This window comes from Salvelinus fontinalis, chromosome 19 (assembly GCF_029448725.1).
Source record: "Salvelinus fontinalis isolate EN_2023a chromosome 19, ASM2944872v1, whole genome shotgun sequence".
Taxonomy (NCBI): domain Eukaryota; kingdom Metazoa; phylum Chordata; class Actinopteri; order Salmoniformes; family Salmonidae; genus Salvelinus; species Salvelinus fontinalis.
In genome coordinates, this window is record NC_074683.1 from 22,147,069 (window position 1) to 22,174,242 (window position 27,174).

The following is a 27,174-nucleotide window of genomic DNA, read 5'->3' on the forward strand; positions in this document are numbered from 1 at the left end:
CAATCAGACCCTCTCTCCTCTCTACCATCAGACCCTCTCTCCTCTCTACCATCAGACCCTTCTCTCCTCTCTCCCTCTCTACCATCAGACCTTCTCTCTCCCTCTCTACCATCAGACCCTCTATCCTCTCTACAATCAGACCCTCTCTCCCTCTCTACAATCAGACCCTCTCTCCCTCTCTACCATCAGACCCTCTCTCCTCTATCCTCTCTCCAATCAGACCTTCTCTCTCCCTCTCTACCATCAGACCCTCTCTCCCTCTCTACCATCAGACCCTTCTCTCCTCTCTACCATCAGACCCTCTCTCCCTCTCTACCATCAGACCCTCTCTCCTCTCTCCCTCTCTACCATCAGACCCTTCTCTTCTCTCCCTCTCTACCATCAGACCCTCTCTCCTCTATCCTCTCTCCAATCAGACCCTTCTCTCCTCTCTACCATCAGACCCTCTCTCCTCTCTCCCTCTCTACCATCAGACCCTTCTCCTCTCTCCCTCTCTACAGTCAGACCCTCTCTCCTCTCTCCCTCTCTCCAATCAGACCCTTCTCTCCTCTCTACCATCAGACCCTCTCTCCTCTCTACCATTAGACCCTCTTTCCTCACTCCCTCTCTACCATCAGATCCTCTCTCCTCTCTACCATCAGACCCTCTCTCCCTCTCTACCATCAGACCCTCTCTCCTCTCTCCCTCTCTACCATCAGACCCTCTCTCCTCTCTACCATCAGACCCTCTCTCCCTCTCTACCATCAGACCCTCTCTCCCTCTCTACCATCAGACCCTCTCTCCTCTTTCCCTCTCTACTATCAGACCCTTCTCTCCTCTCGCCCTCTCTCCCTCTTTACTATCAGACCCTTTCTCCTCTCTCCCTCTCTACCATCAGACCCTCTCTCCTCTCTCCCTCTCTACCATCAGACCTTCTCTCTCCCTCTCTACCATCAGACCTTCTCTCCCTCTCTACCATCAGACCCTCTCTCCTCTCTACAATCAGACCCTCTCTCCCTCTCTACAATCAGACCCTCTCTCCTCTCTACCATCAGACCCTCTCTCCTCTCTACCATCAGACCCTTCTCTCCTCTCTCCCTCTCTACCATCAGACCTTCTCTCTCCCTCTCTACCATCAGACCCTCTATCCTCTCTACAATCAGACCCTCTCTCCCTCTCTACAATCAGACCCCCTCTCCCTCTCTACCATCAGACCCTCTCTCCTCTATCCTCTATCCTCTCTCCAATCAGACCTTCTCTCTCCCTCTCTACCATCAGACCCTCTCTCCCTCTCTACCATCAGACCCTTCTCTCCTCTCTACCATCAGACCCTCTCTCCCTCTCTACCATCAGACCCTCTCTCCTCTCTCCCTCTCTACCATCAGACCCTTCTCTTCTCTCCCTCTCTACCATCAGACCCTCTCTCCTCTCTCCCTCTCTACCATCAGACCCTCTCTCCTCTATCCTCTCTCCAATCAGACCCTTCTCTCCTCTCTACCATCAGACCCTCTCTCCTCACTCCCTCTCTACCATCAGACCCTCTCTCCTCTCTACCATCAGACCCTCTCTCCCTCTCTACCATCAGACCCTCTCTCCTCTCTCCCTCTCTACCATCAGACCCTCTCTCCTCTCTACCATCAGACCCTCTCTCCCTCTCTACCATCAGACCCTCTCTCCTCTTTCCCTCTCTACTACCAGACCCTTCTCTCCTCTCGCCCTCTCTCCCTCTTTACTATCAGACCCTCTCTCCTCTCTCCCTCTCTACCATCAGACCCTCTCTCCTCTCTCCCTCTCTACCATCAGACCTTCTCTCTCCCTCTCTACCATCAGACCTTCTCTCCCTCTCTAACATCAGACCCTCTCTCCTCTCTACAATCAGACCCTCTCTCCCTCTCTACCATCAGACCCTTCTCTCCTCTCTACCATCAGACGCTCTCTCCTCTCTAACATCAGACCCTCTCTCCTCTCTCCCTCTCTACCATCAGACCCTTTTCCTCTCTCCCTCTTTACTATCAGACCCTTCTCTCCTCTCTACCATCAGACCCTCTCTCCCATCAGACCCTCTCTCCTCTCTCCCTCTCTACCATCAGACCCTCTCTCCTCTCTCCCTCTCTACCATCAGACCCCTCTCTCCTCTCTACCATCAGACCCTCTTCCCTCTCTACAATATAGCAAGTAAAACACTGGAATGGTAGATTTGCAGTGGAAGAATGTGCAAAGTAGAAATAGAAATAATGGGGTGCAAAGGAGCAAAATAGATAAATAAATACAGTAGGGGAAGGGGTAGTTGTTTGGGCTAAATTATAGATGGGCTATGTACAGGTGCAGTAATCTGTGAGCTGCTCTGACAGCTGGTGCTTAAAGCTAGTGAGGGAGATAAGTGTTTCCAGTTTCAGAGATTTTTGTAGTTCGTTCCAGTTATTGGCAGCAGAGAACTGGAAGGAGAGGGAGCCAAAGGAGAAATTGGTTTTGGGAGTGACCAGAGAGATATACCTGCTGGAGCGCGTGCTACAGGTGGGTGCTGCTATGGTGACTGCATCCAATTTATTGAGTAGGGTATTGGAGGCTATTTTGTAAATGACATCGCCGAAGTCGAGGAACGGTAGGATGGTCAGTTTTACGAGGGTATGTTTGGCAGCATGAGTGAAGGATGCTTTGTTGCAAAATAGGAGGCCAATTCTAGATTTAACTTTGGATTGGAGATGTTTGATGTGAGTCTGGTACACTTAGTATTACTTTCTTAGCTACAGTATAAATATCTCCCTGGCATATTATATCATTATGCAGTAGCATATGTAACAGTATAACTTTAGTACGTCCCCTCGCCCCGACCTCGGGCGCGAACCAGGGACCCTCTGCACACATCAACAACAGTCACCCACGAAGCATCGTTACCCATCTCTCCACAAAAGCCGCGGCCCTTGCAGAGCAAGGGGAAGCACTACAGGTTTCAGAGCAAGCGACGTAACCGACTGAAACGCTGCTAGCTCGCACCGCCGCTAACTAGCTAGCCATTTCACATCCGTTACACTCACCCCCCTTTCGACCTTCTCCTTTTCCGCAGCAACCAGTGATCCGGGTCAACAGCATCAATGTAACAGTATAACTTTAGTACGTCCCCTCAACCCGACCTCGGGCGCGAACCAGGGACCCTCTGCACACATCAACAACAGTCACCCACGAACCATCGTTACCCATCACTCCACAAAAGCCGCAGCCCTTGCAGAGCAAGGGGAACCACTACAGGTTTCAGAGCAAGTGACGTAACCGACTGAAAGGCTGCTAGCTCACACCACCACTAACTAGCTAGCCATTTCACATCCGTTACACATACAAGACATTTTTGGACTCGCCTTGTTCTGTGCTCACTTGAAATGGAAGGTGTGGCAGTGGTCCTTCTTGTGGTCACATTTTGTTATCAAACTTTGTCATCAAAGTCTGGAATTCTCTGGATTTATGGTGCTTTCAAGACAACTTGGAACTCGGGAAAAAAACAAGGTTGAATCCTGACGTCAGTTATCTTCAGGTCAGAGCTCTAGAAAGAAGCCTGAGTTCTTGGAGTTCCGAGTTGGATAACTGCTCAAACGCTATTTTCCCAGTCGGCGCTAGTTTTTTTCAGTTCCCAGTTGTCTTGAACTCACTGAGTCTGAGATTTCCCAGTTCAGAGTTTCCAGTTGTTTTGAACGCGGCAGAAGTCATGCTGGATTGACAGCATGACCAATGTATTCAACCTTTTCTGGCCCATGGTGTGTTACTAGTGAATGTTTATCCTTTTAAGCTTAGAAAAGAGACCCTTAAACCCAGACTTGGACCACACACCCTCTCCACTGAATAGCAGGCTAGTGATTGCTTTTGTTAGGTTAACATTTTTCAGAGTGTCAGGAAGTGTACGGGAGGCGAAGTCAGGTGCAGGAGAGCAGAGTATAGTTAACAGGCACACTTTTATTTTTGTTCCAAAACCAAGAGCACTACATAAATCAAACGTGCTCAAAACACAGAACATAACAAAAGTAAAGCGCGTAAAAAAACACCACATAACATGAAACAATTACACACAAAGACATGATGGGAAACAGAGGGCCAAATACATGTTTACATACCCTACTCATCTCATATGTATATACTGTACTCGATACCATTTATTGCATCTTGCCTATGCCGTTCTGTACCATCACTCATTCATATATTTTTATGTACATATTCTTCATTCCTTTATACTTGTGTGTATAAGGTAGTTGTTGTGAAATTGTTAGGTTAGATTACTTGTTGGTTATTACTGCATTGTCGGAACTAGAAGCACACACATTTCGCTACACTCGCATTAACATCTGCTAACCATGTGTATGTGACAAATAAAATTGGATTTGATTTGATGTAGATTGATTGGGGAATGAAAAACAGGTGTGTATGGAGCAAGACAAAACAAATTGACATATGAAAAATGGAGTGGCGATGGCTAGAAAGCCGGTGACGTCGATCGCCGAACGCCGCCCAAACAAGGAGAGGAGCCGACTTCGGCGGAAGTCGTGACACAGAGTAAATAACTCACGGACACTAGACAAGCTTAACCAAGTTTAATTCTTCCCAAAGTGTCGTTATAGCTGTAATTCAGACAAAATAATATTTCACACAAGCACTGATATACCCTTTCTCCTATGCTGAGTCTCCTCCTCCACAACCAAACAGCCAATGCATCTCTGTTGCTAGACAGAACCTTATTGATATCTCTCCTTCCTCACTTCATCTAACCTGACCTCTAACCCAAAGTGCTCACTCCTCCGCAACTCAAGGCTGTCATGGTGACTGGTACCAGACTGTGTCTTTTCTCCTCCCAGAGGATCCCTGATGGCTAACAATAACATATCCTGACATAATGTAAACGTTATACATTACCCTCTCTCCCTCAGTGACATTGTTAGTTTCTAAGATCTCCACCCGTCTCCCCTTATCAATGCCTGTCACATGGAATCGCTTCCCTGCTCATGAATAAGTAACATTTCATATTCTTAGAACCAAACACTTTGCAAAGCTTTCAGTTAGCCACTGATTCCTTCCAAACTACTCATTGTTGAATTTGAAATTTCAAACTTGTATAATGTTTATGTCCGATACGTTTTATTTATAATTTTTCTTCATATGACAAGGATTGAAAACTATTTGCCAGTAGATTGTCAACTTGATTCATGATGATGACTGTTTGCTAGCTAGGATTTTGAAAGTATGATCTTGACATTATCAAAGCAACGATAGATATAACATGATTTGACAATTTTATCTGTGGCCAATGACCTTGAGCTTTCTTGGATGGGCACTTCTAATGTAAATCTATGGCAGCACCCAAGGGGCTTGAATTTTCGAGCTCTACCCTTAGATTTTGCGGTGACATAGTGTCCCCATGAGTGACAGAACTCTGAGCCAATCACAACGCAACTAGAGAACATTACCGACCCCTACGCTCTGTATTTTCCACTGGCTGCCCCACCACCACCACAGAAAGCAGAGCTAGGCTGAAACACCTGCATTTTGGAGCTGCCTTACTCAAGAAAACAAAAAAGGACCATGTTTGTATGCGGATTTATTACACCAATGATTGGTCGCCACTGACCGGGGTAGCCCACGAGCGGTCTTTCAATCACCCGTGAGTGAATGCATTTTTCAGATCAGAGCGTGTGCATTTTTGTTTGTATTCTTTGCAAGTTAGCGAGTTATCAGCCCAGTTAAAGATAAGTATAGGTCAGCAATGTGTAGTTACTGCTTCCTACATGAGCACAAAACGTGCAGGCTACATTTCAAGCTGTCTTTGAAAAGCCAGTCAGGTAAAAAGCTTGTCTTATTTAAAGGGGCAGTGTTGTATTTTGAGACAGGCTTGAATATGCAAATAAGCAAATAGGCAGAGGGGTAGCCTACATTGTTTAATTCTCTGTATGGTAATAACAATACATAGTATTTTGTAAAGTAGTTTATTGCATCATACAACACAATGCAAAGCAATTTACAGTCACCTATTTGGCCCAAGGTGTTACAGACCTAAGTAAAACATAATTCATTCATGTCAAGCCCTTCTTCGTGTAAAAACATTTTTAAAAGTCTCATGCAATGTAGGCCTGCGTTGAACACATATAGGCTACTGTAGGCTATATCATAGAAATCAAAAGCTATTTCCATTTGCTCCACTGGTTTTGTTGGTAGGCCTACATTATGCTCAAATAACTGTACAGGGTACAGCCTCAGTGTTCACTGTAAACGTGTGCCAGAAGTTGCACAACATTCTCACAACGTTCCAGTTTCTGCTCAGTGCCCCAACTAATTAGAAGGAACATTACTTAGACTATGTTTACACAGGCAGCCCAAATCTGATTTTTTTTTTTTTTTGTAATTGGTCTTTAGACCAATCAGATCAGCTCTTTTGCCCATAATTGTGCAAAGGATCAGAATTGACTGCCTGTGTAAATACAGCTTTATTATCCCTGTCACTCTTACCCATCTCATTCTATACAACAGTGTCTAGCCTGAAGTAAACCCAAGCCCCTTGTCCTAGAAACATTTATTGTGTTAGCCTCCTGGAATCTATAGTGGTGGAACTGCCACGTCTGTTTGCGATACAACAACAAAGATGTTACTTCAAACAACAAACTCAGTTTTTTTCGCTCGGACATCATTGCACGTGCGATAGAACAGCAGACTATAGTACACCTCTCCTCCTTTCATAAACAAAAACAATAACAAGTGCCCCCAGGGCGACCAGTGGCACTATTTCACCAAATGCGGATTCCAGCTTTAAATTAGATGTATTACAAACTTTGCTTACATGGCCCTCATGCTGAAAACAACAGAATATGATAGTATTTGTATTTGGTACGGGTGGTAATATAAGAAGATAAGGGTGGAGACACCTTCACCTCCTGTCACAAATTTGATATTGGGTAAAGTGTATTAACTGGATCGACTCCCAACCTCACAGCACTCAGCCTAATGCATTACTGGCCCATTAGAAGCTTCCCACTGGGCAAAAACTGGTTGAATCAAAGTTGTTTCCACGTGATTTCAACGGCAACAAAAACATTTGATGGCGTTGAATCAACGTAGAACATTTTTGGGATTTGCAAAAAGTCGTCAATGTATTATTTTTCACTCAACTTTGAATCTAAATACAATGACGTGGTGACATTTGTTATTGATTTCAGGTTGAATTCAAGTTAGATGACAACTCAACCAAATGTAAATCAAAACTAGATGTAGAAATGATGTCGGTACCCAGTGGGTTGTCTCTTAGTTATCCCACTCTCTCTCTCGTTCTGTCTCTGTCTGACTGGCTTTTTAGGGGCAGCAGAACAGACAGGAGGCCAGACACATCTCCAGCTGACCCTAGGGATCCCAGAGATGTTCCCCGAAAGGGAGATCATAGCCACAGACAGATCTGTAGACGTACAGGTCTATATATGGCTACGGTATGTTCGAATCATTGACTAATTCTGATGCTTGTTCTCTTCTTCTGCAGTTTGAGGGCAGGAAGTACTGCGAGCACGACTTCCAGATGCTGTTTGCTCCCTGCTGCCACCAGTGTGGTGAGTACAGGAACTGCACCTATACAGTAGAATTATTAACACTGGTGGTGTTGTCTGAAGCTTAAGGTCATATTTGGTCTACTTTAACCCTGCTTCCCTCACCTTGAGCCCTAGGCACAACTGGGTAGACTTCTATCGCCAATTGCTTTCTTGTGCCAAGAGTTTTTTCTTTAGTTATTTCTCTATATTAACTGGTGGATATGTGTGTGCATGGGGGATGTTATATTCTTGCCAGTGTGTTGTCCCTTATCTCCTCCTCCCAGGGGAGTTTATCATTGGCCGTGTGATCAAGGCGATGAACAACAGCTGGCACCCTGACTGTTTCTGCTGTGACCTCTGCCAGGCCGTGCTGGCTGACGTGGGCTTCGTCAAGAACGCCGGCAGGTCAGTCCAGAGACATGGACTAGATCACTGATTACCATTACCATTACCATCAGCCATTACTGATTGAACACCATGGGATAGGGGACACCATGGGATAGGGGACAGCCACTTTTCCGCTGCATAGCTTTTATAAAGCAAGGAGAAATCCCACACACTGTTAACACCCTCCTGTAGTCTTAATGTAGCAACATTATTTCAGCCTCTGGGTCAGGCTGAGCTCTCTTTACCAACATGTATATCACTCTCTATCTCTCTCCCTCAGACACCTGTGTCGCCCATGTCATAACCGTGAGAAAGCCCGTGGTCTGGGGAAGTACATCTGTCAGAAGTGCCACGCCATCATCGAGGAGCAGCCGCTGCTGTTCAAGAACGACCCCTACCACCCGGACCACTTCAACTGCAACAACTGCGGGTACTCATGCAAGCAATCTAGAAACAACACCACAAACCCTATATACAAGTACTACTCAACCAAAAAACTATATTTATACAACCTGCATTCAACCTAAACCCAAACACTGCTAAATCACCACACAAACGTCACACACCCTCTACATAAACCTAGTGGTATGAATACAACCACTGCCAAATCTTTACTCAACTTCTACACAGCTTGTATGCAACCTACACATGCACTGTAGCCTACAGTTCAGGTGGGCCTTCGCTTCAGCAAACAAAGGAAAGGAGGGGTGCTCAACAACAATGACAAAAATCATGAGAAGAGCTTACCAAGAAAAACTTCCAAAAATACTCATTTGTGGTAGAAAGGAGTTGGAGCACTCAACAAAAAAAGCAGAGATTGATATGTTTTAGTTCACCTTAGTCCATCGATCAGGATGGAACACGTGACTGACATTTCTACGTCAAGCTGACGTCTTCCTCAGAGTGACCTGACCATTGCATTTAGCTCCAATTTATAGCCTAGTTGCCCATTGAGACACAACAAGGTAAGAAAATAATATTGATGATATGTTCCAAGATAAAGGGCAAATTATAACACAAAATAATACTAATAATAGTATTATTATTATTACAAGACCGCAGGGACAGACGGATTACCAGGACTTCGAGCATGCGCTGACCAACTGGCAAGTGTCTTCACGGACATTTTCAACCTCTCCCTGTCCGAGTCTGTAATACCAACATGCTTTAAGCAAACAACCATAGTGCCTGTGATCAAAGAACACTAAGGTAACTTGCCTAAATGACTACCAACCCGTAGCACTCACGTCTGTAGCCATGAAGTGCTTTGAAAGGCTGGTAATGGCTCACATCAACACCATTATCCGAGAAACCCTAGACCCACTCCAATTTGCATACCACCCTAACAGATCCACAGAAGATGCAATCTCCATTGCACTCCACACTGCCCTTTCCCACCTAGACAAAAGGAACACCTATGTGAGAATGTTATTCATTGACTACAGCTCAGCGTTCAACACCATAGTCCCCTCAAAGTTCATCAATAAGCTAAGGATCCTGGGACTAAACACCTCCCTCTGCAACTGGATCCTGGACTTCCTGACGGGCCGCCCTCAGGTGGTAAGGGTAGGTAATACATCCGCCACGCTGATCCTCAACACAGGGGCCCCTCAAGGGTGCTTGCTCAGTCCCCTCCTGTACTCCCTGTTCACTCATGACTGCACGGCCAGGCAAACTCCAACACCATCATGAAGTTTGCAGATGACACAACAGTGGTAGGCCTGATCACCGACAATGACGAAACAGCCTACAGGGAGGAGGTCAGAGACCTGACCTTGTGGTGCCAGGACAACAACCTCTCCCTCAACGTGATCAAGACAAAGGAGATGATTGTGGACTACAGGAAAAAGAGGCCCGAGCACGCCCCCATTCTCATCGACGGGGCTGTAGTGGAGCAGGTTGAGAGCTTCAAGTTCCTCGGTGTCCACATCACCAACTAACATGGTCCAAGCACACCAAGACATTCGTGAAGAGGGCATGACAAAACCTATTCCCCCTCAGGAGACTGAAAAGATTTGGCATGGGTCCTGAGATCCTCAAAAGGTTATACAGCTGCACCATCGATTGCATTCTGACTGGTTGCATCACTGCCTGGTATGGCAACTGCTGTATTAACAGAAGTATGGATAGCTTAAGATACAAACGCATGGCTTACTTCCTATGGCTACAAAATAAAAATAAAGACAATTGAATAAAGGATAAAAACAGAGGCTAGTGCGTACGGCCCAGTACATCACCGGGGCCAAGCTTCCTGCCATCCAGGACCTCTATACCAGGCAGTGTCAAAGGAAGGCCCTAAAAATTGTCAAAGACTCCAGCCACCCTAGTCATAGACTGTTCTCTCTGCTACCGCACGGCAAGTGGTATCGGAGCGCCAAGTCTAGGTCCAAGAGGCTTCTAAATAGCTTCTACCCCCAAGCCATAAGACTCCTGAACATCTAGTCAAATGGCCACCCAGACTATTTGCATTGCCCCCCCTTCCTTTTACACCGCTGCTACTCTGTTATCATCTATGCATAGTCACTTTAATAACTCTATCTACATATACATATTACCTCAATTACCTCAACTAACCGGTGCCCCGCACATTGACTCTGTACCGGTGCCCCCTGTATATAGCCTCGCTATTGTTATTTTACTGCTGCTCTTTAATTATTTGTTACTTTTATTTCTTAGTCTTACTCTTATTTCTTTAAACTGCATTATTGGTTAGGGGCTTGTAAGTAAGCATTTCACTGTAAGGTAATACAGTTTGATTTGATAATAACAGAAATAGTGTGTCTCGTTAATCAATATGCCAGTTCAATATAGATGATATTTGGGTGTCTGTGAATACAGAGACACAGAGACCCCAAAAAATCAAGGCAACAACATTATAGAAACGATGACAGTGACAAATCATCTTAGACCCTTAGGATCCAGTGTCTGAGTACTGCCAGAATGCCTCTGTTTTAGTTTACGTACAATGTCACCTCCTCTTGGTGAAATGTGGAAGTGTTTTATGGTTACAGAGCACAGGGAGGAAGGTGAGCCATGGTTGGCTGGTATGCAGTGTCGCGCATTAGCGTAGTCCGTGTTTTTATTAGGAATATAGCAGCCTTGTGCCTTGATCACACCGTATTACACAGTATTATTAAAGTTGCAGGGCCGTCTGTGTGGTGCATACGTTGGATTTATCGAACGTATGTGTCAAACTGTATGATTAGACGGCTTGACAGAAATGGTAGCAAAGTGAATGTTGAACTTTTGTTGCACACATATACAGATGATGCTGCTTACTATTTTGCGCAAAGACACTATCGGTGCTGTGTGATCAAGGTGTAACACCTCGATCTGACCAGCAGCATTTTTGCGTTTTGGTACAACAGAAGTACATTAAAATGTACATTAATATCTAATGTAACACTGTGTTTGCCTTGCAGCATTGCGTTGCAGATGCAGCACAGTGCTTTCTGTGTGGTGCATATGTTGGATTTATTCAATGTATGCATCAAATTGTATGCTAGACTTGACAGAATTTGTACCAAAAGGTGAATGTTGAACTTTTGTTGCACATATATCCAGTAACAATTTTGTATTAATAAAACAAGTTTGACGACAGAATTTATTACGCTGCATTGATGCAATGATGCTGTCCGGCTGATCGAGGCGTTATGTTCTGCGATGAGGAGTTTAAATTCTTGTTTAGTTTGACCAACTAAAGCAGCCCCGCAGATGCATTTCAGCATGTACAGTTGAAGTCGGAAGTTTACATACATTTAGGTTGGAGTCATTAAAACTCGTTTTTCAACCACTCCACAAATGTCTTGTTAACAAACTATAGTTTTGACAAGTCGGTTAGGACATCTACTTTGTGCATGACACAAATCATTTTTCCAACAATTGTTTACAGACAGATTATTTCACTTATAATTCACTGTATCACAATTCCAGTGGGTCAGAAGTTTACATACACTAAGTTAACTGTGCCTTTAAACAGCTTGGAAAATTCCAGAAAATTATGTCATGGCTTTAGAAGCTTCTGATAGGCTAATTGACATCACTTGAGTCAATTGGAGGTGTACCTGTGGAGGTATTTCAAGGCCTACCTTCAAACTCAGTGCCTCTTTGCTTGACATCATGGGAAAATCAATAGAAATCAGCCAAGACCTCAGAAAATAAATTGTAGACCTCCACAAGTCTGGTTCATCCTTGGGAGCAATTTCCAAATACCTGAAGGTACCACGTTCATCTGTACAAACAATAGCATGCAAGTATAAACACCATGGGACCACGCAGCCGTCATACTGCTCAGGAAGGAGACGTGTTCTGTCTCCTAGAGATGAACGTACTTTGGTGCAAAAAGTGCAAATCAATCCCAGAACAACAGCAAAGGACCATGTGAAGATGCTGGAGGAAACCGGTACAAAGGTATCTATATCCACAGTAAAACGAGTCCTATATCGACATAACCTGAAAGGCTGCTCAGCAAGGAAGAAGCCACTGCTCCAAAACCACCATAAGAAAGCCAGACTATGGTTTGCAACTGCACATGGGGACAAAGATTGTACTTTTTGGAGAAATGTCCTTTGGTCTGATGAAACAAAGATAGAACTGTTTGGCCATAATGACCATTGTTATGTTTGGAGGAAAAATGGGGAGGCTTGCAAGCCGAAGAACACCATCCCAACTGTGAAGCACGGGGGTGGCAGCATCATGTTGTGGGGGTGCTTTGCTGCAGGAGGGCCTGGTTGCACTTGACAAAATAGATGGCGTCATGAGGCAGGAAAATTATGTGGATATATTGAAGCAACATCTCAAGACCTCAGTCAGGAAGTTAAAGCTTGGTCACAAATGGGTCTTCCAAATGGACAATGACCCCAAGCAAACTTCCAAAGTTGTGACAAAATGGCTTAAGGACAACAAAGTCATGGTATTGGAGTGGCCATCACAAAGCCCTGACCTCAATCCTGTAGAACATTTGTGGGCATAACTGAAAGTGTGTGTGCGGGCAAGGAGGCCTACAAACCTGACTCAGTTACACCAGCTCTGTCTGGAGGAATGGGCCACAATTCACCCAAATTATTGTGGGAAGCTTGTGGAAGGCTACCTGAAATGTTTGACCCAAGTTAAACAATTTAAAGGCAATGCTACCAAATACTAATTGAGTGTATGTAAACTTCTGACCCACTGGGAATGTGATGAAAGAAATAAAAGTTGAAATAAATCATTCCCTCTACTATTATTGTGACTTTTCACATTCTTTAAAATAAAGTGGTGATCCTAACTGACCTAAAACAGGGAATTTTTACTCTGATTGTCAGGAATTGTAAAAAAAAAAACTGAGGTTAAATGTATTTGGTTAAGGTGTATGTAAACTTCCGACTTCAACTGTATATGACATTCGTGTTGTTACAATTAATGAAGCTTTTGATTTTGTATTCCTAACCTGTTCTGAGGTGGTAAAAAAAACGTTAGTATTGGTCATGTTGTCACAATGTACATATCTTTACAGCAATAACAATTTGCTTTCCAAACAATGTTTTCCTGCGATTGTATGTAGAAATATTGCGATATGCCGGGCTGGGCCTGTAGGCTACTACTTACAGTCACAACCTAACAATCATGTAGGTCTATTTGCCACGCTCTGCCTATCCTTCCGACTGCAGGCAATGCTCGTGATCCTCTGTGGCCAAATCATGCTTTTGTAGCCATATTTGAATTATTTTATTTATTTCTGTATAGACAGGAGTAGGCTAATTAAGCTAACGTCAAGTGTAACCAAGATGTTACCTGACACTAGAGGAAGTATAGGAGTTGTTTTCCATACTTTTATGTATTTTCGGTAAGCCATAATAAACTAGACAGGCTGGGCGCAGCGTAATGAGAAAGTCCTCTATTATCAAATCCTCTGAAAGAGCGTTATCAATTAAACTATATCCTTTTTTATTATGTCTGTGGGGTTGCAACGGAGAGGGACATAACAAAAAAAATGAAAATGTATGCACTCACTATTGAAAGTTGCTCTGAATAAGAGAGTCTGCTAAATGACTTAAATGTAAACTTAGTGTCAGAGTTGAGCATAGACCTCACTCTTCTATTGTTCGCTGCTTAATAACACAATAGACACTCCCTTATCAGCAATTTCTATCACAATATCTGGATTGTCTTTCAGTTCCTTTAAAGCGTTTTGTTCATCATTACTGAGATTAGCTGCCTTGTTTAGGAGTATTGCGGGGCAGTTTAGCAAAATCATGTTCTGTCAGCCAACTGTATGTGGGAACAGAGGGCTCTTTTTGACAGTCGTTTGTTCTCTCATATCAGAAATACCAGATGCATTATAGTTTCTAAACACTGCATTGCCATTCTAAACACGGCTGCTATTCCTAATAAAAACACGGACTATGCTATTGCGCGCCACTGCGTAGAAGCCAACCATGGCTCTTCCTGCTCTTTGTAGCCATGAACACAACCACATTTCACCAAGAGGAGGTGACATTGTATGTAAACTAAAACAGAGGCATTCTGGCAGTACTCAGACACTGTGGATCCTAAGGGTCTAAGATGATTTTTCACTGTCATCGTTTCTATAATGTTGTTGCCTTGATTTTTTGGGGTCTTTGTGTCTCTGGATTCAGACACCCAAATATCATCTATATTGAACTGGCCTATTGATTAACGAGACACACTATTTCTGTTATTATTAGTATTATTGTGTTATAATTTGCCATTTAGCTTGAAACATATCATCATTATTATTTTCTTATATTGTTGTGTCTCAAAGGGCCACTAGGCTATACATGGGAGTTAAGTGCCATAGTCAGGTCGCTCTGAGGTGATGTCAGCTTGATGGCAAAACATCAGTCACTTGTTTGCATCCTGTACAATGGATTAGTGAGCTAAAATAAAAATACATCTCTGCTTTTTTTGTTGAGTGCTCCAAGTCCTTTCTACCTTGAATTTATCCTTTTGGAAGTTTTTCTTGGTAAGCCCTTCTCATATACTATAGCCTGTCAGTGGTAGACAATGAAATTCTGAAATACAATCAAATCAAATCAAAGTTTATTTGTCACGTGCGCTGAATACAACAGGTGAAATGCTTACTTACAGGCTTTAACCAATAGTGCAAAAAAGGTATTAGGTGAACAATAGGTAGGTAAAGAAATAAAAACAACAGTAAAAAGACAGGCTATATACAGTAGCAAATTTCTAAAAGTAGTGAGGCTACAATACAGACACCGGTTAGTCAGGCTGATTGAGGTAGTATGTACATGTAGATATGGTCTCTCCACAGAGCTGCTATAGGCAGGGTATGTTTTCTGTAGCAGGATAGGATTTCTCAAGGTTGGGTTTAGTAGAGTTTACCCCTGTACAAGTAAGCCAAAGGAGAGAAGAGAGGGAGGAGGTGTAACGGCTCTCGTTTGTAGAATGAAGAGTGGACCAAGACGTAGGCGTACATCGTCTTTTTATTGATGACACCAAAATAACAAAGACCAAAAACGAAAGTGCACAGTTTTTTAAGGCTAAGACACTATACAGAAAACAAGATCCCACAAAACCCAAAAGGAAAATGACAACTTATATATGATCCCCAATCAGAGACAACGATAGACAGCTGCCTCTGATTGGGTACCACACTCGGCCAAAAACAAAGAAATAGAAAACATAGACTTTCCCACCCGAGTCACACCCTGACCTAACCAAACATAGAGAATAATAAGGATATCTAAGGTCAGGGCGTGACAGGAGGAGGAAGAGAGTAGGGAGAGAGGGACTGATGATAGAAGAATGATTATCGCAGTAGCTCTTTTAGATGACAGTTAAAAGCAGTTGAGAGGCACCTCCAACCTAACCAAACCTATCCCTTAAGACTGCCTGTCCTTAAACAAAGCTACAGTTGTCAGCTTGTCCTTGAAGTAGAAGTTGTGATGGTGAATATTCATTCAGGAAGTCTGCAGACGACTAATTCCTCTATGCAACACCGCCACTTGGTTTGTGTTGTGAATTCAGAACAAAATAACCACCACCCCACTAACAGCTGTTGTTGATGCTCATAAGGTTTGTCCTTCCTCTCCCCCCTAGTAAGGAACTGACGGCTGATGCCAGGGAGCTGAAGGGAGAGCTGTACTGCCTGCCCTGCCATGACAAGATGGGCGTTCCCATATGCGGAGCCTGCAGGAGACCTATCGAGGGCCGCGTGGTCAATGCCATGGGCAAGCAGTGGCACGTCGAGGTAGTTAAATACATTTAAAATATTTATTTTATTCAAGAAATCTAATTAAATGATGACATCACTCTTACAATATGGACCTGTTCAGGAGGTTGCAATGTTATGGAACATTCAGATAGTAATGTATTGTGTATGATTATGGTATTTTGTAGCCATGAGGTGATTACTACAATATTATTATTATTATTATATTATGATCTTTGGTATGTACTGCTTTGTATGTCGTTGTCGCTGAACTACTATTATTTCCTATTATACAACAGGTGGTTTGGAATTCCCATTGTTAGAGTTAGTTATATGATTCCTGAGAACATCACAGTAGAAATGTATTCATGGGAGGTTGTATGTGGTTCTGTTTCTACCCTGCTTTCCTATCATCTCTGTGGCCGTGTTTGGACTATGTCAGAATGGAGGATATCCTTCCTCTTTCTTTCCCTCTGACATTCCTCTGTTCATATATCTGCTGCCATGTATGTGCTCTGTGTGAGCGTCCGTTTCATGGCTCCCCGTATTACGAGCGTGAGGACCACACCTACTGTGAAAAACACTTTAACATGGTGAGGAGTTAGTTAGGGTGACTAATGGGAGACCCTTCCTGGCTGCATTCTGTCCTGCTCTCTGTCTGGTCTGTGCTGCATTCTGCCTCCGGGTGGACCTCCCAGACAAACAAGGCTCCTCCTGTGTCTGTCTGTAGAGGTGAGTGCTTCCACACGGGACGATCCTGCCCTGCTGCTGCCCTCTGAACCCACTCATCTCAGACGGGACGAGACTGGTCTGGTCTGTCTCCTAATAGGTCTGAACTAAACTAGACTGATATGGATTAAACTGACCTGTGCTGGTCTGTCTGTACTAACCTGTTGTGTGGGGCCATGTTGTGTGTGTTTGCAGCATTTTGTGTGTGCTAAGTGTGAGAAGCCCTTCCTGGGCCATCGCCACTACGAACGCAAAGGACTGGCCTACTGTGAGACTCACTACAACCAGGTAATGTAGGGGAAGGCTGCACACAGCCCAAGGTCTCTACATAGTAACTCATTCCAATCCAGCACTGTATTTTATTTATCTTTAAGCAAGCCTTTGAGTGATTGCATCTTGCTGTATATAATTTGAATGTGACCTCCAGTCTTGGCTAGTTTTATGGGACCATCTAGTGGTGGAAGTACAAATGTAGCAATGCAACAAATGAAGACTGTGAAGTGAATTGCATGGCTCTTGTCTTGAAGAATACAGTAAAGAGTAAAGACATTGTAATATGTAAAGTGAATTGCGTGCCTGGCTATTGACTCTCTCCTTTCCTACAGCTCTTTGGAGATGTCTGCTACCACTGCAACCGTGTCATTGAGGGTGATGGTAAGATATTATCACCTAACATCACATACAGTCAAACGAATATTGAATGGAATATGTCATATTTGTTTTATAAACTACTTGTAGCTTGGAAACCAGACTGTCTCTGCTTTCGCCATGTTGTCATTGTCTTGCCAGGTACCCAGGCTAATGTAATTGACGTGTTTGTGTTGTGTGTTCCAGTGGTTTCAGCCCTGAACAAGGCATGGTGTGTCAACTGCTTTGCCTGTTCCACCTGCAACACCAAGCTCACCCTCAAGTAAGTCTGACTGAGTTAACACAGCAACACCATCCTGTGTGCTGACACATTGCAATGAGGTTAGACTATCTTTGGGACTGTAGATTTCAATTCAATTGAAACCTTTCTTTCTGCTCTCTGCCCACCTGAAGCAATATCTCTGTCTTCTTTTGTCTCTCATATGTCTCTACTGCTCTACCTGTTCCACTGTACCTGTGACTACCTGATCTATTTCCCAGCTTTTCCATCTGCCTGTGTCATCCCTTTCTCTCTGTCCCTCTCTTTCACTTGTCCCTGTTTGTCTGTCCATATCCTCCCCTCTCCTCTTTCTTCCTCCTCTTTCCTGGTCGTACCAGGAATAAGTTTGTAGATGTGGATCTGAAGCCTGTGTGTAAACACTGCTACGAGCGCCTGCCAGACGACATGAAGCGGCGTCTTGCCAAACGAGAAAAAGAAAAGAAGAAGAAAGTGTCCATGTGTCTATAAACTTCTCTCCTTCCTTTCTCCTCACTTTCCATTCATTGGTTAGTTTTCTTCTCCTTTCCTTCTCTTTTTCTTGTGTTGTGCTTTTACTATCTATCTATCTTTCATCCGTCCACCCTGACAAGTCAGTTAAAAAAGGCTTTTAGACACAGAGATCAAATATCTGTTAAACATAAACTATGAACCATGCATTTTTTATTACATCACATTCAACATCACTGTACTTTATCAGTTTTAGAGTATGAGCATTCAACGGAATTAGAGATTAGACACAGATCATAAATAATGATTAATAACCGGTACAGATAGATATTTGGCCTAAGCTGTTATTTGCATCAGTGCCTGTGTTTCCCACCAATGTTGACCATATTTAGGATCTCTGCAGGAAATGGTTACTCCATATGGCCATTCCTCAACCAGACACACTTAGGGGATTAACATAATAATGCTGCAATAATCAGACTGGAAGTCCTTTTCTCTCTGATCAGATGGTTGAGGCTAGAGGCATGTACAGTACGGTAGTGTGTATTTTGTCAGATTAGTCAGTGTGTAAAGAGAAGGCTTTGTTCACCAGATCCTGGTTTGTTTATGGGTAAAACACCAATCGTTTCCTGCCTCTGTGTACTGGCTGGACTGGATGTCTGATTTTTAAAGGCCCCAATGGGGAAGAGAGGGAGAAGAAGGGTGAGAGAGGGAGCAGAAGGGTGAGAGAGGGAGCAGGAAGGGTGAGAGAGGGAGCAGAAGGGTGAGAGAGGGAGCAGAAGGGTGAGAGAGGGAGCAGAAGGGGGAGAGAGGGAGCAGAAGGGGGAGAGAGGGAGCAGAAGGGGGAGAGAGGAAGGAGAAGGGGGAGAGAGGGAGCAGAACGGGGAGAGAGGGAGCGAGGGAGCAGGTAGGGGAAAGAGAGAGCAGGTAGGGGAGAGAAGGAGCAGGAGGAGGAGAGAAGGAGCAGGAGGGGGAGAGAGGGAGCATAAGGGGGAGAGAGGGAGCAGGAGGGGGAGAGAGGGAGCAGGAGGGGGAGAGAGGGAGCAGGAGGGGAGAGAGGGAGCAGGGAGGGGAGAGGGAGCAGAAGGGTGAGAGAGGGAGCAGAAGGGTGAGAGGGGGAGCAGGGAGGGAGAAGGAGGGGAGAGAGGGAGAAGGAGGGGGAGAGAGGGCACAGGGAGGGGGAGAGAGGGAGCAGAAGGGTGAGAGAGGGAGCAGGAAGGGTGAGAGAGGGAGCAGGGAGGGGAGAGGGAGCAGAAGGGTGAGAGAGGGAGCAGAAGGGTGAGAGGGGGAGCAGGGAGGGAGAAGGAGGGGAGAGAGGGAGAAGGAGGGGGAGAGGGGGAACAGGGAGGGGGAGAGAGGGAGCAGAAGGGTGAGAGAGGGAGCAGGAAGGGTGAGAGAGGGAGCAGGGAGGGGAGAGAGGGAGCAGGGAGGGGAGAGAGGGAGCAGGAGGGGGAGAGAGGGAGCAGAAGGGGGAGAGGGGGAGCAGGGAGGGAGAAGGAGGGGGAGAGAGGGAGCAGGAGGGGGAGAGAGGGAGAAGAAGGGGGAGAGAGGGAGCAGGAGGGGGGGAGAGAGGGAGCAGAAGGGGGAGAGAGGGAGCAGAAGGGGGAGAGAGGGAGCAGGAAGGGTGAGAGAGGGAGCAGGAAGGGTGAGAGAGGGAGCAGAAGGGGGAGAGAGGGAGCAGAAGGGGGAGAGAGGGAGCAGGAGCGGGAGAGAGGGAGCAGAAGGGGGAGAGAGGGAGCAGAAGGGGGAGAGCGGGAGGAGAAGAGAGGGAGCAGAAGGGGGAGAGAGGGAGCAGGAAGGGGAGAGAGGGAGCAGGAGTGGAAGAGAGGGAGCTAGAGGGAGCCGAAGGGAAAGTAGAGTTAAGACTTGTGATATACTGTATATATACACTGCTCAAAAAAATAAAGGGAAAACTTAAACAACATAATGTAACTCCAAGTCAATCACACTTCTGTGAAATCAAACTGTCCACTTAGGAAGCAACACTGATTGACAATACATTTCACATGCTGTTGTGCAAATGGAATAGACAAAAGGTGGAAATTATAGGCAATTAGCAAGACACCCCCAAAAAAGGAGTGATTCTGCAGGTGGTGACCACAGACCACTTCTCAGTTCCTATGCTTCCTGGCTGATGTTTTGGTCACTTTTGAATGCTGGCGGTGCTCTCACTCTAGTGGTAGCATGAGACGGAGTCTACAACCCACACAAGTGGCTCAGGTAGTGCAGTTCATCCAGGATGGCACATCAATGCGAGCTGTGGCAAAAAGGTTTGCTGTGTTTGTCAGCGTAGTGTCCAGAGCATGGAGGCGCTACCAGGAGACAGGCCAGTACATCAGGAGACGTGGAGGAGGCCGTAGGAGGGCAACAACCCAGCAGCAGGACCGCTACCTCCGCCTTTGTGCAAGGAGGTGCACTGCCAGAGCCCTGCAAAATGACCTCCAGCAGGCCACAAATGTGCATGTGTCAGCATATGGTCTCACAAGAGGTCTGAGGATCTCATCTCGGTACCTAATGGCAGTCAGGCTACCTCTGGCGAGCACATGGAGGGCTATGCGGCCCCACAAAGAAATGCCACCCCACACCATGACTGACCTACCGCCAAACCGGTCATGCTGGAGGATGTTGCAGGCAGCAGAACGTTCTCCACGGCGTCTCCAGACTCTGTCACGTCTGTCACATGTGCTCATGTGCTCAGTGTGAACCTGCTTTCGTCTGTGAAGAGCACAGGGCGCCAGTGGCGAATTTGCCAATCTTGGTGTTCTCTGGCAAATGCCAAACGTCCTGCACGGTGTTGGGCTGTAAGCACAACCCCCACCTGTGGACGTCGGGCCCTCCTACCACCCTCATGGAGTCTGTTTCTGACCGTTTGAGCAGACACATGCACATTTGTGGCCTGCTGGAGGTCATTTTGCAGGGCACTGGCAGTGCACCTCCTTGCACAAAGGCGGAGGTAGCGCTCCTGCTGCTGGGTTGTTGCCCTCCTACGGCCTCCTCCACGTCTCCTGATGTACTGGCCTGTCTCCTGGTAGCGCCTCCATGCTCTGGACACTACGCTGACAGACACAGCAAACCTTTTTGCCACAGCTCGCATTGATGTGCCATCCTGGATGAACTGCACTACCTGAGCCACTTGTGTGGGTTGTACATTTTTACATTTACATTTAAGTCATTTAGCATACGCTCTTATCCAGAGCAACTTACAAGTACATACATTCATACTTTTTTTGTACTGTAGACTCCGTCTCATGCTACCACTAGAGTGAGAGCACCGCCAGCATTCAAAAGAGACCAAAACATCAGCCAGGAAGCATAGGAACTGAGAAGTGGTCTGTGGTCACCACCTGCAGAATCACTCCTTTTTTGGGGGTGTCTTGCTAATTGCCTATAATTTCCACCTTTTGTCTATTCCATTTGCACAACAGCATGTGAAATGTATTGTCAATCAGTGTTGCTTCCTAAGTGGACAGTTTGATTTCACAGAAGTGTGATTGACTTGGAGTTACATTGTGTTGTTTAAGTGTTCCCTTTATTTTTTTGAGCAGTGTATATATAGATAGATTAATGAAAGACAAATAAAATCAGAACCCTGCTCATAAAGATTGTGGTTTTGTCTCTTCTTTACAGGAACAAGTTTGTGGAGTTTGACATGAAGCCGGTGTGTAAGAAGTGTTACGAGAAGTTTCCTCTGGAGCTCAAGAAGAGGCTCAAGAAGCTGGCAGAGACCGTGGGCCGGAAGTAGAGAGACAGACATGCTAGAAACAGACAAAAGTGATATCAGAGTGTTTGAGCAAGCACATGACCTTTGTTCTTTGTGTAAATTATGGGATTAAAACCACTCTACCCAACCCCTCATAGGTTGATGAAAATCAGATTTACAATATTATTCCGTTCATTCATGCCTGGTTAAATAGTGACAACCCATGAGCAGAGAGAGAGACTGTACACAAGAAAGGGTCATCCCCAAATCAGTGCCTTTGTCTGAATACATATTCAAATTATATTCATATATATCCTTGATATACTTCTCATATATTTCATAATTCTTTTAGCTTAAAATTTCCCTTCATAACCCAACTTGTATATTTAAGTATGCATCAATGGTCCTGGTATTTTGTCAGGTGAATAAAAAGTATTGGTAAGGTTGTTTCTGCTTTAGCCAACTACTTTATCATTGTCATGCTATACAAGAAGAAACAGACAGACACCTGGGCTATGTTACTGTTGCTACACATAATCACATTACTGTGCAGCAGAACTGGATCCAATATAAATATATATATACAGTACCAGTCAAAAGTTCGGACACACCTTTCATTCAAGGATTTTTCTTTATTTGTACTATTTTCTACATTGTAGAATAATAGTGACGACATCACAACTATGAAATAACACATGGAATCATGTAGTAACCAAAAAAGTGTTAAACAAATGAAAATATATTTCAGATTTTAGATTTTTCAAAGTAGCCATCCTTTGCCTTGATGACAGCTTTGCATACTCTTGTACAATTTTCATATAAATATAAATATGTAAGATCTATTGTCACTGAAGGGCGTTTTTTTAAACTGTTGGATGACAGATGTTTGTTTTTGTGTTTTTCACAATCAATATGCTCAGAATAAACATGAATACACTTTTATATAATAGCAAAGGAATCAAACAATATCTGGCAATCATTTTCTTCATGCTTTACATGTCATGCATTATTTTGTCTTTTGAAATGGAAAAATAAACATTGCAGAGACTAACAATTTCGTTGATATATGGATTTTCTTGTAATTGCAATGTCCATTTTTCCTTTTCCTATTGGTGTGTATTAAAGTGGATTTATGAGTACTGTAAGATGTGGGAATGTGTGTATAAGCTCAGTAAACCTATCCTCTAATGACAGTGTTACTTCCTCCATCTATAGATCCTCTTAGGAAGGAATGAACTGCCAGAAAAGAAAGCATCATATCCCTTTTGACATTTTGAAAATGTGTTTAGTTTGTCACAGTATTTAACTATATTTGGACAAAAATATGTTGCAGTGTGTTGATATGCATAGAGTGATAAAATTACACATTCCTCTGCTAAATGGGACTTTAAAACCCTGCGTTATTCCTCTGCTATACTACAATATAATAGTCTATGCTACATTCACAGCCTCGATTCATACAGTGCTTTGCTTGAGACTATTATTTACCTCAACTAAATCTTGTAATGAATAATGTGGAAATTGAGCAAGTTGAGTTGACTAATTTGCTTGGAGTAATCCTGGACTCTAAACTGTCATGTTCAAAACATTGATACAACAGTAGTTAAGATGGGGAGAAGTCTGTCCATGATAAAGCCTTCTTAACAGCACTATCAACAAATCAAATAATTTTTTTCACATGCGCCGAATACGACAGGTGTAGACATTACCGTGAAATGCTTATTTACAAGCCCTTAACCAACAATGCAGTTCATGAAATAGAGTAAAGAAAATATTTACTAAATAAACTAAAGTATAAAAAAAATTACATAACAAGAAAATGACATACCAATAGCGAGGCTATATACGGTGGGTACTAGTACTGAGTCAATGTGCGGGGGTACAGGTTAGTCAAAGTAATTTTTAAAGTGACTATGCATAGATAATAAACAGCGAGTAGCAGCAGAGGGGGAGTAATGCAACCGGTCAGGATGCTATCTATTGATACATTTTCAAGTACGTAACTATAGAGAACATACAAAAATGATATGGTAATGAAAAATGTAAGTTTACCCACTCCCAGGAATGTCATAAATGATGGATAGTTAGCTTCCCTATAGAAAGACACTGCCTTTGTTGTGACATGTAGCAATATTGATGTTAGTCATATTGATGTTACACAGAAAACGGAAACCAAGTGTTACTTACCGTCTTCATGCACTGGATGTGCTGGTTGACAACATGCATTGTAACGTTTGCTTAAGGATCAGACTCTTTTTTTCAATTTTCACCTAAAATGATATACCCATATCTAACTGCCTATAGCTCAGGACCTGAAGCAAGGATATGCATATTCTTGATACGATTTGAAAGGAAACACTAATTTCACAGAATGTGAAATTAATGTAGGAGACTGTAACACATTAGATCTAGTAAAAGATAATACAAAGAAAAAAATATGCGTTTTCTTTGTTGTTTTTTCCCCATCATCTTTGAAATGCAAGAGAAAGGCCATTATACCACAAAAAAGTCTGAAATCACAAATGCTCATTTCCTGTCATCTATGCGCAATTTAGATTTTGGCCACTAGATGGCAGCAGTGTATGTGCAAAGTTTTAGACTGATCCAATGAACCATTGCATTGCTGTTCAAAATATTGTATCAAGTCAGCCCAAATGTGCCGAATTGGTCAATTGATACATTTTCAAGTACATAACTATAGAGAACATTAAAAAAATGATATGGTAATAAAACATTTAAGTTTACCCACTCCCAGGAATGTCATAAATGATGGATAATTAGCTTCCCTACAGAAAAGACACTAACCTTCACACATCTAGATCAGGGGCAGCTGGGGTTCAAACTGTAGAACCCAGTTCCTACATTTGAATATAAAAATGTATTTTATCAAACAAAACTATGCTACATTTTCTCTCTGGGACCTTCAGGATGACAAATCAGGGCAAGATTTCTGAATTACCTTCAGAGGTGAATGTATCAAACCAGTTGCTGTGATAAGTTTTTTGTTGTTGTGCATTCTCCTCAAACAATAGCATGGTATTTTTCAATGTAATAGCTACTGTAAATTGGACAGTGCAGTTAGATTAACAATAATTTAAGCTTTCTGCCCATATAAGACATGTCTATGTCCTGGGAAAAGTTCTTGTTACTTACAACATCATGCTAATCACATTAGCGCACATTAGCTCAACCGTCCCGTGGACACCGATCCTGTAGAGGTTAATGGCTGAGATCCCGTTAACGGGATCGACTTGACAACAGCCAGTGAAAGTGCAGGGCGTCAAATTCAAACAGTTTTAGAAACTTCAGAGTGTTTTCTATCCAAATCTACTAATAATATGCAATATCTTAGCTTCTGTGACTGAGTTGCAGGCAGTTTACTCTGGGCACCTTATTCATCCAAGCTACTCAATACTGCCCCCAGCCACAGTTCTATTTTTGTTTCATTAGACCAGAGGACATTTCTCCAAAAAGTACGATCGTTGTCCCCATATGCAGTTGCAAACCGTAGTCTGGCTTTTTTATGGCAGTTTTGGAGCAGTGCCCTCTTCCTTGCTGAGCAGCCTTTCAGGTTATGTCAATATAGGACTCATTTTACTGTGGATATAGATACTTTTGTATCTGTTTCCTCCAGCATCTTCACATGGTCCTTTGCTGTTGTTCTGAGATTGAGTTGCACTTTTCGACCAAAGTACGTCCATCACTAGGAGACCGAACTCGTCTCCTTCCTGAGCGGTATGACGGCTGCGTGGTCCCACGGTATGTATACTTGCGTACTATTGTTTGTACAGATGAACGTGGTACCTTCAGGTATTTGGAAATTGCTCCCAAGGATGAACCAGACTTGTGGAGGTCTACAATCTTTTTATGAGGTCTTGGCTGATTTCTATTGATTTTCCCATGATGTCAAGCAAAGAGGCACTGAGTTTGAAAGTAGGCCTTGAAATACATCCACAGGTACACCTCCAATTGACTCAAATTATGTCAATTAGCCTATCAGAAGCTTTTAAAGCCATGACATAATTTTCGGGAATTTTCCAAGCCGTTTAAAGGCACAGTCAACTTAGTGTATGTAAACTTCTGACCCACTGGAATTGTGATAAAGTGAATTATAAGTTAAATAATCTGTCTGTAAACAATTGTTGGAAAAATTACTGGTGTCATGCACAAAGTAGATTTCCTAATCGACTTCGAAACTATAGTTTGTTAACAAGAAATTTGTGGAGTGGTTGAAAAACGAGTTTTAATGACTCCAACCTAAGTGTATGTAAACTACCGACTTCAACTGTATATCTACTCCCAAATACTTAAAATGGGAAACTATTGGGATTCCATGAGTAGAGATGGAGTCCTTCATCAAGGTATTGAGAGGCAGTAGCGCTGATTTGGTTGTATTAATTTCATAATTTGAGATGAAGCTGAATTTTCTATGATCTTCAATGTGTTTGGGAGCGATTGAGGTACATTGTCTAGAGATGGCAGTGTTGTAGTGAATCCGGTCTCGAGACCACATATTGAGTGTCTAGGTCTTGTCTTGGTTTCAGATACATTTGTACTGACTGCTTATCGGACAGTGAGGACTCGTAATTTCTTACCTAGACCAGTGTAGTAGAAAATTCACAATTCTCATCTTCAGTCAAGAGTTTGGACACACCTACTCATTCAAGGGTTTTTCTTTATTTGTACTATTTTCTACAATGTAGAATAATAGTGAAGACATTAAAACTATGAAATAACACATATGGAATCATGTAGTAACCAAAAAACTATTAAACAAATCAAAATATATTTTATATTTCAGATTCTTCAAAGTAGCCACCCTTTTGCTTTGATGACCGCTTTGCACACTCTTGAAAATTCATACCTCTCTCAACCAGCTTCGCGAGGTAGTCACCTGGAATGCATTTCAATTAACAGGTGTTCCTTGTCAAAAGTTTATTTGTGGAATTGATTTACTTCTTAATGCTTTTTAACCAATCAGTTGTGTTGTGACAAGGTAGGGTACACTCATCTTCTGCACATCTATCACTCCAGTATACAAAATGGGTTGATATAGGGTTGGTATAGGGTTGGTATACAAAAAGCCAAGTTAACAAACAGATCCCCGACCATTTCGAATCCCACCGTACCTTCTCCACTATGCAATCTGGTTTCCGAGCTGGTCATGGGTGCACCTCAGCCACGCTCAAGGTCCTAAACGATATCATAACCGCCATCAATAAGAGACAATACTGTGCAGCTGTATTCATCGACCTGGCCAAGGCGTTCAACTCTGTCAATCATCACATTCTTATCGGCAGACTCAACA

General features: G+C 43.5%; 1 protein-coding gene across 6 annotated transcripts in view; it reads left to right on the forward strand.

Annotated features, from left to right (window-relative positions):
- Window positions 1–23,059, forward strand: part of LOC129816490 (LIM and senescent cell antigen-like-containing domain protein 1) — a 74,286-nt gene extending 51,227 nt beyond the window's left edge. For 5 of the 6 annotated variants that reach the window (XM_055871035.1, XM_055871037.1, XM_055871036.1 and 2 more), the window contains exons 3-11: window positions 7,478–7,544; window positions 7,808–7,928; window positions 8,191–8,340; window positions 15,972–16,122; window positions 17,008–17,100; window positions 17,418–17,466; window positions 17,647–17,722; window positions 18,058–18,225; window positions 21,794–21,881. In XM_055871035.1, coding sequence (XP_055727010.1) covers window positions 7,478–7,544; window positions 7,808–7,928; window positions 8,191–8,340; window positions 15,972–16,122; window positions 17,008–17,100; window positions 17,418–17,466; window positions 17,647–17,722; window positions 18,058–18,187 — 837 coding nt within the window. In that variant the 3' untranslated portion in view covers window positions 18,188–18,225; window positions 21,794–21,881. Of the gene's footprint in view, window positions 1–7,477; window positions 7,545–7,807; window positions 7,929–8,190; window positions 8,341–15,971; window positions 16,123–17,007; window positions 17,101–17,417; window positions 17,467–17,646; window positions 17,723–18,057; window positions 18,226–21,793 lie in introns of all 6 variants that reach the window. The other variant, XM_055871033.1, reaches the window with a different exon arrangement.
- The last annotated feature ends 4,115 nt before the right edge of the window (window positions 23,060–27,174 follow it).